This window comes from Equus caballus, chromosome 3, assembly GCF_041296265.1.
Source record: "Equus caballus isolate H_3958 breed thoroughbred chromosome 3, TB-T2T, whole genome shotgun sequence".
Taxonomy (NCBI): domain Eukaryota; kingdom Metazoa; phylum Chordata; class Mammalia; order Perissodactyla; family Equidae; genus Equus; species Equus caballus.
In genome coordinates this window covers 84,760,796-84,774,010 of record NC_091686.1, presented here as the reverse complement: position 1 = coordinate 84,774,010, position 13,215 = coordinate 84,760,796, and the positions used below count along the sequence as shown (strand labels likewise).

General features: G+C 36.6%; 1 protein-coding gene across 23 annotated transcripts in view; it reads left to right on the top strand.

Annotated features, from left to right (window-relative positions):
• The first annotated feature begins 990 nt into the window (after positions 1 to 990).
• The window catches only part of FIP1L1 (factor interacting with PAPOLA and CPSF1), a 75,312-nt gene continuing 63,087 nt past the window's right edge, over positions 991 to 13,215 (top strand). For 8 of the 23 annotated variants that reach the window (XM_070263835.1, XM_070263832.1, XM_070263833.1 and 5 more), the window contains exons 1-4: positions 1,010 to 1,368; positions 2,665 to 2,704; positions 9,007 to 9,064; positions 10,443 to 10,546. In XM_070263835.1, coding sequence (XP_070119936.1) covers positions 1,284 to 1,368; positions 2,665 to 2,704; positions 9,007 to 9,064; positions 10,443 to 10,546 — 287 coding nt within the window. In that variant the 5' untranslated portion in view covers positions 1,010 to 1,283. Of the gene's footprint in view, positions 1,369 to 2,512; positions 2,558 to 2,664; positions 2,705 to 9,006; positions 9,065 to 10,442; positions 10,547 to 13,215 lie in introns of all 23 variants that reach the window. The other 15 variants (XM_023638091.2, XM_014738642.3, XM_070263838.1 and 12 more) reach the window with 9 other exon arrangements.

The window sequence follows — 13,215 nt, the reverse complement described above, 5'->3', positions numbered from 1 at the left end:
AAAGGGACGTCAGAGATCATTTGATTCAGCTTTCCTATTTTATAGATGAGAAAACTGAAACATAGGGAGGTTGATTACCTGAGGTCATGCGACTAGGTAGCTATAGTTACGAACCAGTTTTGACTCATCATACGTCATCTTCTTCAAAGATGTGTTCTCAAAAGTGGCCAGAAAATTTGGCATTATCTACTAAAATAAAACTGCCCCTACTTTTATGATCTATCTTGGAGAAACACTTGTATAATTCTGCAAGAAGTCATTTATAAGGATCTTCATTGCAGTTTTTGTGTGTGTGTTAAAGTTAAAAGTTAAAAGCAATCTAAATGTACGTCAATAGGGAAACAGCCATAATCGCTTTATGAGAACCACGCTATGGATATTATGAAGCACTTAAAAATGGACATAGTTTGGATATATACCAACATGGAAAGGATCTCGAAGACACTGTTGAGTTAAAAAAAAAATTGCTGAATGATATACACAGTACTGTACCCTTTAGCACTCGTTAACCTCAGGTTCTCCCAATCAACACAAAACTCACCTGAAGTAAATGTATAGAAAATTGCAGAATAATACACACCAAACAAGTAACGAGAGCTACTCTGGAAAGCGGAGTAGTGGATAACGTGGTCTCTGACCTTAACTGTAATGCTTTGTTTTGCTTTTAAAAATTAATTTTTCAAGAAAGTGGCCATGAATTGATTTCCTCCCTACTTAATGAGAAACAGGGAACTGAATGGTAACGATTCTGTATCACGGCTGATACAACATGTAAAGAATGAAATAAGGCCTTTCGGACGATTAAAAAACAGAAAAAAAGGTTAACAAGAGACAACAACAAGGATAGAATGGAACAATGAAGAACTCGCCGGCAAAGGCAATACGGGTTATTAGCGGGAAGGTTGGGGGAGGGGAACCCTAGCCAACGCAGAACGCCGGGGAAGAAAGCCACGCTGAACAAGCAAACCAGGCTTCCATAGGGGCGGGGCCAACTACGGTGCGCATGCGCAACTAGGTTCAGGTGGCCGCCACCGCGGAAGGAAAACCACCTAGAGACGCCGCGCCGCTTGGGTGCCTCTGCGCGTGCGCAGGCAGACCGGGCCTGGAGTCTTCTCCTTTGCCGCCACTGCCGCCGCGGCCGACTCCCCTGGATTTGAGTCTCGCGCTTTCCTCGTTCGCTTGCCGGCGGGTTTGCGCCTCTCTCGCGCCTCCGGGCAGCGAGGCTGGGGACGGGGTAGGAGAGGGCTATTGAACGCCGCCTTTAAGTGGTGCTCGGGGCGGCCATGTCGGCCGGCGAGGTCGAGCGCCTAGTGTCGGAGCTGAGCGGCGGGACCGGAGGGGATGAGGAGGAAGAGTGGCTCTATGGCGGTACGGAACTTCCTGTCCCTTCTCTCTCTCCCGGGTTCTCTCAGGCCTTCCCTGCCGGCCTGCAAACGGCTGGCATCCCTGGCCCCTCACGCCGCGGCCTGGGGCCTCTCGTCGGGAGCCGGATCCGGCCTGACCTAGGCCGAGCGCGGCGTGCACGTCCCCCGCCCCTCGGGCTCCTCGCGCGGCCCACGCCCACGACGTGCACCCACCCGCGGCGGCCGGCCGGGCCCCAGCCCCCCGCCTCCCCGCCTCCCGGGCGGGCGGCTCGGCCTCGCCTCCGCCCTTCCCTCGTGTTTCCTATATCGATTCTGAGCTGTGTTGGTTTGTCTGTTGCCCCTTGGCTCTAGGATGCCCTTCCTGTCCCTTTTTTCCCCGAAACAGTCATTCTGTAATAATAGCTAAATAAAGTTGATGCTGTAAAACTAACGTCTTGTTTCTTGATGGTCAGTTTGTGTGGAATGCACCTGCAAGGGTACCTCCTTGTCTGAAAGTCGTTCTTTAAAAATAATTAATTGAGAGAGAGAGAGAGAGAAAGAGATGGAATACATTATGGCCCATAAAGAAAACCCCGAATGTCTCCTGTATTAAGGTGAAATTTTTCTTTTTTAAGAGACTGCTCTTTAACCCACATCGTCGAAGTACCTCATGTCCCTTAGACTAAGAGTTTTCATCTGGTGTATTTCTTTTTCTCAAAATAAACGTAGTGCATTTTGTACTTCCCTTTTGAAAGGGACTTGTTTGACATCTGGTTTTAACTTCAGGTCACAGTCCCTTCTTGTCACTGATACTAGACTTGAAAATTAATGTTTGTGCCTTGCTTAAAATATATATTCGTGATGTCTTTAGAATAGTATAGTAAAAGTACGCATTTGGGCACCATGCAGCTCCTTGATGATGTGACTTTGACAAACTTTAGTTTTGATAAACTTGTAAAATAAGTTCGTTTTCTTTGGTGGCAAGATTTAGCGTTACTAATACTCTCTGAAATGTAAATGTGTAGGATATCTTTTGCAAAGATCTAGAAATCTTTAATACCTCTTAAAGTAAGCTTATTTTTATAGAAGTAAAGTCTGATTTTTTTTTTTCATAAAAGACATCTTGTTAAGTCATTTATAAGGTGATCTAACTTTGGATGTACTTATAGGCCCATGGGACGTGCATGTGCACAGTGATTTGGCAAAGGACCTAGGTTAGTGCTTGTGATGATCACTTCAGATTTTCATAATACTGGTTTCTTTAAGAATGGTTTGTTTGTAATTTTATTTATTTATTTATTTATGTGTTTTTTTTTGGTAGATGAAAATGAAGTTGAAAGGCCAGAAGAAGAAAATGCCAGGTTAGTGAAATTTCTTGTTGGTGCTTATTGTGTGATACATTGGTTCCTATTAAATTGTCAGAATTATTTCTTTATAATCATTGGCTTGATTACAACATTTTGACTGAAGATTGGAAGACGTTGGATCCTTTAGAGTTTATTTCTATTTCAGGACCTAATCTTATGTTAATTCTGGTTTATTTGCTAGTAGCTTAGGGGACAAAGTTTTTGAAGCAAGGATTTGAATATTTTCACTGTTAAGTGACTTTTTACACTTAAGTGGGCTCAGTAGTATACAGTACAACCATTAGACTACTTAGAAAAAGTTTTAACTTAAAAGAAATTTTGTTTCAATAATAATCCTTTAACTGCTTTTACAATGAATATTTTTGATGGTGCAGTGCACTTTAGTTATAATTTCAATGTTTGTATTTATTTAAATTCCAAGTGGAATTAATAAATTTGTTGTAAGATTGATTCTCTGTTAGATTACTAGAAAGGTATGAATATCGTTTACAGAACATATACAAGGAGCCAGAAACTTATTCTAAATTTTTTTTTTTTTAAATTGGCACCTGAGCTAACAACTGTTGCCAATCTTTTTTTGCTTTTTCTCCCCAACCCCCCCCCCCCCCCAGTACATAGTTGTGTATTTTAGTTGAGGTCCTTCTGGTTGTGCTATGTGGGACGCCGCCTCAGCATGGATTACTGAACGGTACCATGTCTGTGCCCAGGATCTGAACCGGCAAAATCCTGGGCTGCCAAAGCGGAGTGTGCGAACTTAACCACTCCTGCCGCGGGGCTGGCCCCCTGCCAATCTTTCTTTTTTTTTAATTCTAAATTTTTGAACAACTTATGCATACAAGTACATGGATATGCTGACCAGGTGCCTTAGTGTAGTATAAGTGGGGAGGAGTAGTTAAAAAAAGAGCTTTTAAAGAATATTGTGTTTAAAAAGTGGAGGAAATACCACCTCACACCTTCTAGGATGGCTGTAATAAAAAAAAAACTGATAGTAACAGGTGTTGGTAAGGATGTGGAGAAATTGGAACCCTCATACACTGATGATAGGAATGTAAAATGGTGCAGCTACTTTGGAAAGCAGTCTGACAGTTCCTCAGAAGGTTAAACAGAGCACACGACCCAGGAATTCTACTTCTAGATATTTACCTTAGAGAAATAAAAATACGTCTGCCCAAAAACTTGTACATGAATGTTCATAGCAGCATTATTTGTAATAGCTAAAAAATGGAAATAACCCAAGTGTCCATCAAATAATGAATAGAGAGAGAAAATGTGGTATATCCATACAATAGAATACTATTTGACAGTATAACAAAGTACTGATGTGAGTTATAAAATGGATGAATCTTGAAAACATGCTAACTGAAGCCAATCGCAAAAGACTATAGTATGATTCTATTTTTATTAAATGTACAGAATAGGTAAATCCATAGAGACAGAAAGTAGTGGTTGCCAGGACTGAGGACAGAGGAAAATGGGGAGTGACTACTAATATATAAAGTTTCCTTTATATATTAGTGATGAAATAGGGGTGATGAAAATGTTCTGAAATTAAATAGTTGTGATGGTTTCACTATTCTGTAAACATACTAAAAACCAGTTACACACTTCAAATGAGTGGATTGTGTGGTATGTGAATTATATCTCAAAACTGTTCTTTAAAAAAAGTGATTGGAGGGAAGAAGTGAGAAGTGGACATAGGAATAGCTTAGAGGATACTGAAATTAGAGTATTCTTCCTCACTTAAAAATATCCCCTATATTGGAAGACATTTTTTTGTTTCACTCATTATTATATCATCTGAAAATTTTTTTTTAATTTTTATTGAGGTTATGATAGTTTACAGCCTTGTGAAATTTCACTTGTACATTATTGTTTGTCAGTTGTAGGTGCACTACTTCACCCTTTGTGCCCACCCCCCAACCCCCCTTTCCCCTGGTAACCACTAATCTGTTCTCTTTGTCTACATGTTTAACTTGCACATCTGGGTGGAGTCATACAGAGATCGTCTTTCTCTATCTGGCTTATTTCACTTAACATAATTCCCTCAAGGTCCATCCATGGTGTTGTGAATGGGACGATTTTATCCTTTTTTATGGCTGAGTAGTATTCCATTGTGTGTGTGTGTGTGTGTGTGTGTATACACCATATCTTCTTTATCTGATCATCAGTTGATGGACACTTTGTTGCTTCCACATCTTGGCTATTGTAAATAATGCTGCAATGAACATAGGGGTGCATGGGTCTCTTTGAATTGCTGATTTCAAGTTCTTTGGATAGATACCCAGTAGTGGGATGGCTGGGTCTTATGTTATTTCCATTTGTAATTTTTTCAGAAATCTCCATACTGTTTTCCATAGTGGCTGCACCAGTTTGCATTCCCACCAGCAGTGTATGGGGGTTCCTTTTTCTCCACAACCTCGCCAACATTTGTTACTTTTTGTTTTGGTTATTTTTGTCATTCTAACGGGTGTAAGGTGATATCTTATTGTAATTTTGGTTTGCATTTCTCTGATGATCAGTGATGATGAACATCTTTTCATGTGTCTATTAGCCGTCTGTATATCTTTGGAGAAATGTCTGTTCATATCTCCTGCCCATTTTTTGATTGGGTTGTTTGATTTTTTGTTGTTGAGTTGTATGAGTTCTTTATATATTATGGAGATTAATCCTTTGTCAGATGAATGACTTGCAAATATTTTTTCCCAATTAGTGGGTGGTCTTTTTGTTTCAATCCTGTTTTCCCTTGCCTTGAAGCAGCTCTTTAGTCTGATGAAGTCCCATTTGTTTATCCTGTCTATTGTTTCCCTTGTCTGAGAAGACATGGTATCCGAAAAGATTCTTTTAATACTGATGTCAAAGAGTGTACTGCCTATATTTTCTTCTAGAAGACTTATGGTTTTAGGTCTTAACTTTAGGTCTTTGATCCATTTTGAGTTTATTTTTGTGAATGGTGAAAAAGAATGGTCGATTTTCATTCTTTTACATATGGCTTTCCGGTTTTCCCAGCACCATTTGTTGAAAAGACTTTCTTTTCTCCATTGTATGCCCTCAACTCTTTTGTCAAAGATTAGCTGTCCATAGATGTGTGGTTTTATTTCTGGGCTTTCAATTCTGTTCCATTGATCTGTGCACCTGTTTTTGTACCAGTACCATGCTGTTTTGATTGCTGTAGCTTTGTAGTCAGGGATTGTGATGCCTCCAGCTTTGTTCTTTTTTCTCAGGATTGCTTTAGCAATTCGGGGTCTTTTGTTGCTCCATATGAATTTTAGGATTCTTTGTTCTGTTTCTGTAGCGAATGTCCTTGGGATTCTGATTGGGATTGTGTTGAATCTGTAGATTGCTTTAGGTAGTATGGACATTTTAACTATTTATTCTTCCAATCCATGTACATGGAATGTCTTTCCATCTCTTTATGTCACCATCCATTTCTTTTGGGAAAGTCTTGTAGTTTTCATTGTATAGGTCTTTCACTTCCTTAGTTAAATTCACCCCAAGGTATTTTATTCTTTTTGTTGAAATTGTGAATGGTATTGTGTTCTTGAGTTCTTTTTCTGTTAATTTGTTATTAGAGTATAGAAATGCTACTGCTTTCTGAAAGTTGATTTTATACTCTGCCACTTTGCTGTAGTTGTTGATTACTTCTAAAAGTTTTCCAATGGATTCTTTAGGGTTTTCTATATATAAGATCATGTCGTCTGCAAACAGCAAGTTTCACTTCTTCCCTCCCTATTTGGATTCCTTTTATTCCTTTTTCTTGCCTAATTGCTCTGGCCAAAACTTCCAGTACTACATTGAATAAGAGTGGGGACAGAGGGCATCCTTGTCTCATTCCTGTTTTCAGGAGGATGGCGCTCAGCTTTTGCCCATTGAGTATGATGTTGGCAGTGGGTTTGTCATATGTGGCCATTATTATGTTGAGGTAATTTCCTTCTATCCCCATTTTGTTCAAAGTTTTTATCATAAATGGCTGTTGGATCTTGTCAGATGTTTTCTCTGCATCTGTTGAGATGATCATATGGTTTTTATTCCTCAGTTTGTTGATGTGGTGTATCACGTTGATTGATTTGCTGATGTCGAACCATCCCTCTGTCCCTGGTATGAATCCCACTTGATCATGATGTATGATCCTTTTGATGTATTGCTGAATTCGGGTTGCCAAAATTTTGTTGAGAATTTTTGCATTTATGTCATCTGAAATTTTATCATTTAGTTTTGAAATTTATATATCCAACCTAGTTTCTAACCCTAATCTCAGTTAACCACAGAGTTGGGATGTGTAGTTTATAATTATGAAAGTAATTATTTCTTTATACTGCATTTTTCAGTTGGTCAAGAAATTAATTGATAACGGTACAGATTCACAATCAAATACACGTTGTTTACGAGCTAATCTTTATTCCATTAATTTCTGTTTGTATCAGTAGTTGGCTACAATTCTCGAAACTTATTTTCTGATTGAGCATTCTTTGATTTTAATTCCTCAATACACAGCTTGGTTAAATTTATTGAAGAGAAGCCTTCTACTTTCCTTGAGCATCACTGACAAAATATCTTTATATTCCTTATTAAAACTTTACTTGGAGAGCTAATAAGTTTATTTTGTCCTATGGTAAAGATCTATCCTTAAAATTTTATTTTTCTAGAGGTCTGTAAGTTTATCATGTTTTCTAACATTTTAATGGTGATAGAGAATTAAAAATCTATTGGGGAAGAGTCCTCTGCGAAACCTGTGTTATAGTATCCAGCTTGGTACATCCTTGCATTGCCCTAACTGAGCTGAGTCTTTACTATTAGAGTTTTCCCCAGCTTCTTTGTGACTGGGTTAGTTGTTAAAATCTCTTCTTTTTTTAACCATTGCATTAAACTGTCTCCAGTTTGTCATGTTTTGTCTATGCAAATTTTGGCTAAACATATGCTTTGTGACGTAAAAAGCTAGCTGAACTTGTTTCTAGCTACCTAGAAGCTTATTTAAGCAGGAGGTAAATATACTGAAGAATTATAGTTGCGTATTTATCATCTTGGGTCAAACAGTAGAACACTGAAAATGTAACAGATACATTTTTGGGTTTTGTCCTTCATTTTGCTTTATTTGGGGATTGTATTATAAAGTACCACTGTAGAGATTGAATTGACTTATACAGAAACTGCTTGATAGAAAGGGAAGTTTAGAAGAAATTAGCAAAAATCTAATAAAAAGAGCTTCGAACTATATCAACATCTGGACATTTTTCTTTGAAATGCTGCTAAATAATTGTGAGTTAGTTGCTTTATACTTCAATTTCCTTATCTATAAAATGAGGTTAAAGGTTAATTCCCACCATTGAAATTATAATTATTAAAAATATAAGGGGGCTGGCCCAGTGGCACAGCCATTAAGTTCACACATTCTGCTTCGGCAGCCTGGAGTTCTCTGGTTTGGATCCCCGCTGTGGATCTACACACCATTTGTCAAGCCATGCTGTGGCAGGCATCCCACATATAAAGTAGAAGAAGATGGGCACAGATGTTAGCTCAGGGCCAATCTTCCTTAGAGGGGGAAAAAATATATAAGACACCAATTACACTGTAGTACTAAAAGTTTTATTTGATGGTTAATGGCCATATGCTTGAGTCTCATGTGAGAATAAAAATATTTTATTGTTATATATCAATTTTGTTGTAACAGGGCAAATTCAGTTATTAACTGGCCTTAAAAAAGTAGTTTTTTAATGCATCAAAATTAGGTTTGGAGCTCCTTATTATTATCAAATTGGAAGGCAGTCTTACATTAAGATAAGTTTTAAATCTTCTTTTAGTATTTCTTATACAACAAAGAACATTCCACAAGAAACAGAAAACCAGGAAGAAGCATGCATGTTAACTGAATATAGAAAGACAATGTGATCATACCACAAATCTGAGTTCCTTGGAAACTGTGTGTTACATCATCCTTGGCAGTTACGGTAGTACCTGGCACATAGTGGATGTTCCATGAAGATTTAGGATAAGTAAGATTGATTAAGTGTGATGCATGTTTTAAAAATGTAAAAGAACTCAAATTATATACTACTGTCAAATTTCAAATTTGATATTAATAAATTGTGGAGGCAATTCCATTCTACTTGCAATGTTGAGTATGTGTTTTTATGCAAGGCATTATGAATAGTGGAATAAGACAGGCAGTTTTTATCATTTTCTACCAGGCAGTGGAGACAACACTTTTAGGAAACTATCAGGCATAGCTTAAAAATACTAGTATACTCTATCTGTACTTCTGAAAAGTAATACCAGACATGTGCGCTTATTTTTGTTTGTAGTGCTAATCCTCCATCTGGAATTGAGGATGAAACTGCTGAAAACGGCGTACCTAAACCGGTAACATAAGGCTTTGAAATCCAGTTACTTCCCTGTTTCAAATCTTTCCCATTCGCTTAGGAGGAAAACCAAAAGTTAACATGACTTTCAGTCTTTCATGATCAGGCCCTGTCTTCTATCTTCTACCTTATCTGGTGCCATCAAAATCATAGCGATAAGGAGAAGAAATCGTGGGAAGAGACTTCAGGTGAAATAGACCATGTGCACAGGCTTGATGTTCATTGCTTTCAAGGAAATGAATGGTGGCAGATCAACCAAATAGTGAGCCTGATTTTCAAAGCAAATATTGACTCCCACAACCCAAGTTTGATTGTCATAGGTTTTTAGCACATTTTTTAAACGTAAGTGACATCTGACCTCATGCTTGTTAAAAGTGGTGTTTTGAGGAGTTGAACATGTAATTGGTCCTATGAATATTTTAATATTCTAATCCTGCAAAAAGGGAATTGTTATTTTGCAAGCTTGAACTTCTGTACAGAAAAGTATTTTTGCCTAGATAATCTACTTTTTTTATTTGCTATTATGTGACTAAGCACAAAATAGCCTTTTAGAGCCAAAATAAAACCTTCATAAATGGCCCTACTTTTACTCATAGAAACAAACTATTCCCTCAACTGTTTGCATGCAGGGCATCTTCTGGGTATAAATGAAGGCCAGGAATAAGTGAGCTGCTCCTTTACTATTTGCTGGTTTTTAACCATAACGCCACGATTCTTGCAATTAATTGTTTTCCTCTTAACCGTTGTATTCTTTTTGCCAAGAACGCCTCAAATACTTATTTTTCATAATTTTGTCCTCTGGATATCTTATCTTAGTCCATTGCTTTAGATGCTTTTTGCAAGAGGAGCAGTTATAAATAATAGGAAAAATGTACCTGAGGTGTGGGGCTGGCCTGGTGGCATAGTGGTTAAGTTCACACACTCTGCTTAGGCAGCCTGAGCTTCACGGATTTGGATCCTGGGCGCAGACCTACGCACTGCTTGTCAAGCCTTGCTGTGGCAGATGTCCCACATATAAAATAGAGGAAGATGAGCACAGATGTTAGCTCAGGGCCAGTTGTCCTCAGCAAAAGGAGGAGGATTGGAGGCCAATGTTAGCTCAGGGCTAATCTTCCTCAAAATTAAAAAAAAAATAACCTGAGACGTTATTTACAAAAAGATAATCCTGATAAAAGGTGTTATTTCACATTCTTACCCCTTTTTATCATGTAAAACATCAAAGTTGTAAATGAGTTGAAATAGGTAGCAATACTATGAGCTTGTAACTCTTTTCTCTAAAACTAGCTAAAAAAACACAAAATGGTTACTTTTTTAGTTATTTGTATGAGATATTGAAATGGATTATTGAATATATTTTATAATTGTTTATGTTGGTTTAGAAAGTGACCGAGACTGAAGATGATAGTGATAGTGACAGTGATGATGATGAGGATGATGTTCATGTCACTATAGGAGACATTAAAACGGGAGCACCACAGTATGGGTAAGTTATTTTTAACTAATGATTATGTGCCTAAATCAAAGGTACTGTGCTTATATCAAACCATTAGTAGTTGATTCTATTGTCTTTACATTTTTCTATCTTACCGTGATATGAAAGAACGCTTTTAAAATTTCACCATGAGTTTCTAAGAGAGTGGATCTTTAAAAGTTCTCATCACAAGAAAAAAAAGTTCATAACTATGTGGTGATGGGTGTTAATTCTTGTAATCATTTTTCAGTTTATACATACATCAAATCATTATGTTGTACCCCTAAAATTAATACAATGTTATATGTCAGTTATATCTCATGATAAAAAGGGATGTCACCTTGGAAATATTTCTTTCCTAAAGATAATTAGGTAAAGTTACATGAAAGCAGCAGTTTTTGATTTCTAAAGTTAAAGTGTTTTTATAAATGAATTGAGTACTACAAATTCTTTACTTAGAAAACTGTAGATTGCAGTTTTCATCTGTATTGTCCTTCCATTTTATTGCTTATCCAAACCTGAGGTTAGATTTTTAATTTTTTGTCCAGTAAAAATAATATCAAAAGTATTTCCTATTGCTCCTCATAGTGTATTTTTCAAGTTGTTAATTATCCTGTAGGCTTTTTAGACCAATATGTTATCTCAAGTTTTGTAATCCATAAAACTGATCAAGTGAATGGACTGTCATTGACTCATTGAGCACATAAAGAATCTTACAGAAAGTTTGGAAGGGAATGTATTAAGGTACAAATTGTGATTTTGTTATGGTGGTAGAATAAGAGTCAATATTTTTTCCATGTTTTTCAGATTGGATATATAATGTGGTAGTTGTGCATTGGGAACATAAACTTTTCATTAATTGCGCTATAGTTCATTAAGTTGCCTTATCTGGAATCAACCAATATTTACATAAATACTTTTGAATATTTTATTTTTTCAGTAGAGCCATTTTTTCAAAAGTTATTTATTTCAGGAAGCTTAAAGGTAATTAGTATTTGTTGTAGTCAGTTTTGCATTATAATAATGACTGCCTATGTAATTTTAAAACCCCAGCAACTTTTCAGGGAGCAGGGTTGAAAAAAGACTAAATTATTCATGTAAAGGTACATAACTCTTCATGTTCTCCTCATCCTCACTTAAAGTAAGTAATTAGTATTGGGCTTATAATACAACACTAGTAGGCCTTTATGATAATAGGCCTTTACCATCTACATTATGCAAAAGAAACACTTTAGTGTAACACTGTAATAATTATTGCATGTATAATAAATGCTGTTACATAAAGTTATTTACAAATATAGAACAGTTAAGGCAAATAGTGACTTTTTTAGTTATTAATACAACCAGTTTTTGGTGGGAATTGCATGCAAATATTACATGCACAGACTCCCATAGTACTTTATCTGAAGTTTATTTCTTATAGCAATTTCTAGTTTGATGAATTGTAGTTAGGTTTGGATGAGTTTATCGCCTTTAGACTTAAGAGTAGAAAGCATAGTTTATGAATTTTCTTATTCCTCACATTGCCTTACATGTAGTAAGTATTCAGTAAATGTTTATTGACTAAACAGACTGCATGTTAAAAACCCAATCATCTTTGAACGTTTTTCCTCAATATTTGACTAGGAAAATTTTCAAATATTCAGAAAAGTTAAAGGAATTGATATGCGAACACCCATTTATCTGTCACCGAGATTATACAATTTACATTTTGCTATGTTTGCTTTATCACATATATATAAATACCATCTATCCATGCCTTTATTTATCAATCCGTGTATTTTTTATGTGTTTTTTAATGCATTTCAAAGTAAGTTACAGATCTTTCTAAAGGGTATAAAGCTTATTTAACCTTGATATCTCAAAATATATCCTTTGAAAACTGAAAGAAAGCCAGTGAGAAAATAAAATTTGATGAATGTTTACTTTGTGCACAGCATTTTCAGAAGTAAATTTAAAGAGCAAGTTGTGTTCAAGGAACAATACTGAATTGGTTTATTGTAAGCTGTTAGGAAGTACGAAATAGCATTTTTTTAGGTAACATACTTTTGTCAGAAAATTCATCTTATCTATAAGTAAGCTATGAAGAAAAGCAAATCTTAGAGTAGGAATAATTTGTCTTGTATAGAGTGGTGGTTTCTTAGCTGTATCTTTGAGATTTATTTATCCATCCACTTAGTAAATACTTTTTAAAGACTGTTTGTCTGGAACTGTATTAATTGATGATGGGAATATGAAAAATAATAAAACAGTCCTTATTTACCAGAAGTAAGAGGAAAACAGACGTGAGGAAATACTTTGAGTGTAGTATAAGTGCTAGAATGGAAACATGTACAAAGCGATTTGAAAGCTTTAAGAGAGTTGCTAGAAGTCGACAGGTGTCGAAGAGAACATCCCAGAGGAGGTAATATTGAACTTCTTTGGATAATTCTTAAGATAGAAGGAAGAGGACTGATGATTCAGGCAGAGGGCGCTACTTAGATGTAGTGGAAGCATGGCTAGGAGGAACCACATGACTGGAGGATAAGGTAGATGAGAAAGGATGATTGAAACCACTTAAGGAGGGAGTTAAGACTTTTTACAATGTCATCACAGAACCCTCGAAGATTTAGGCAGGTCAAATTATTTGAAAAGGTAACTAACAGCAGTAGTTGAGATGCACTAGATAGAAATTAGTAGAT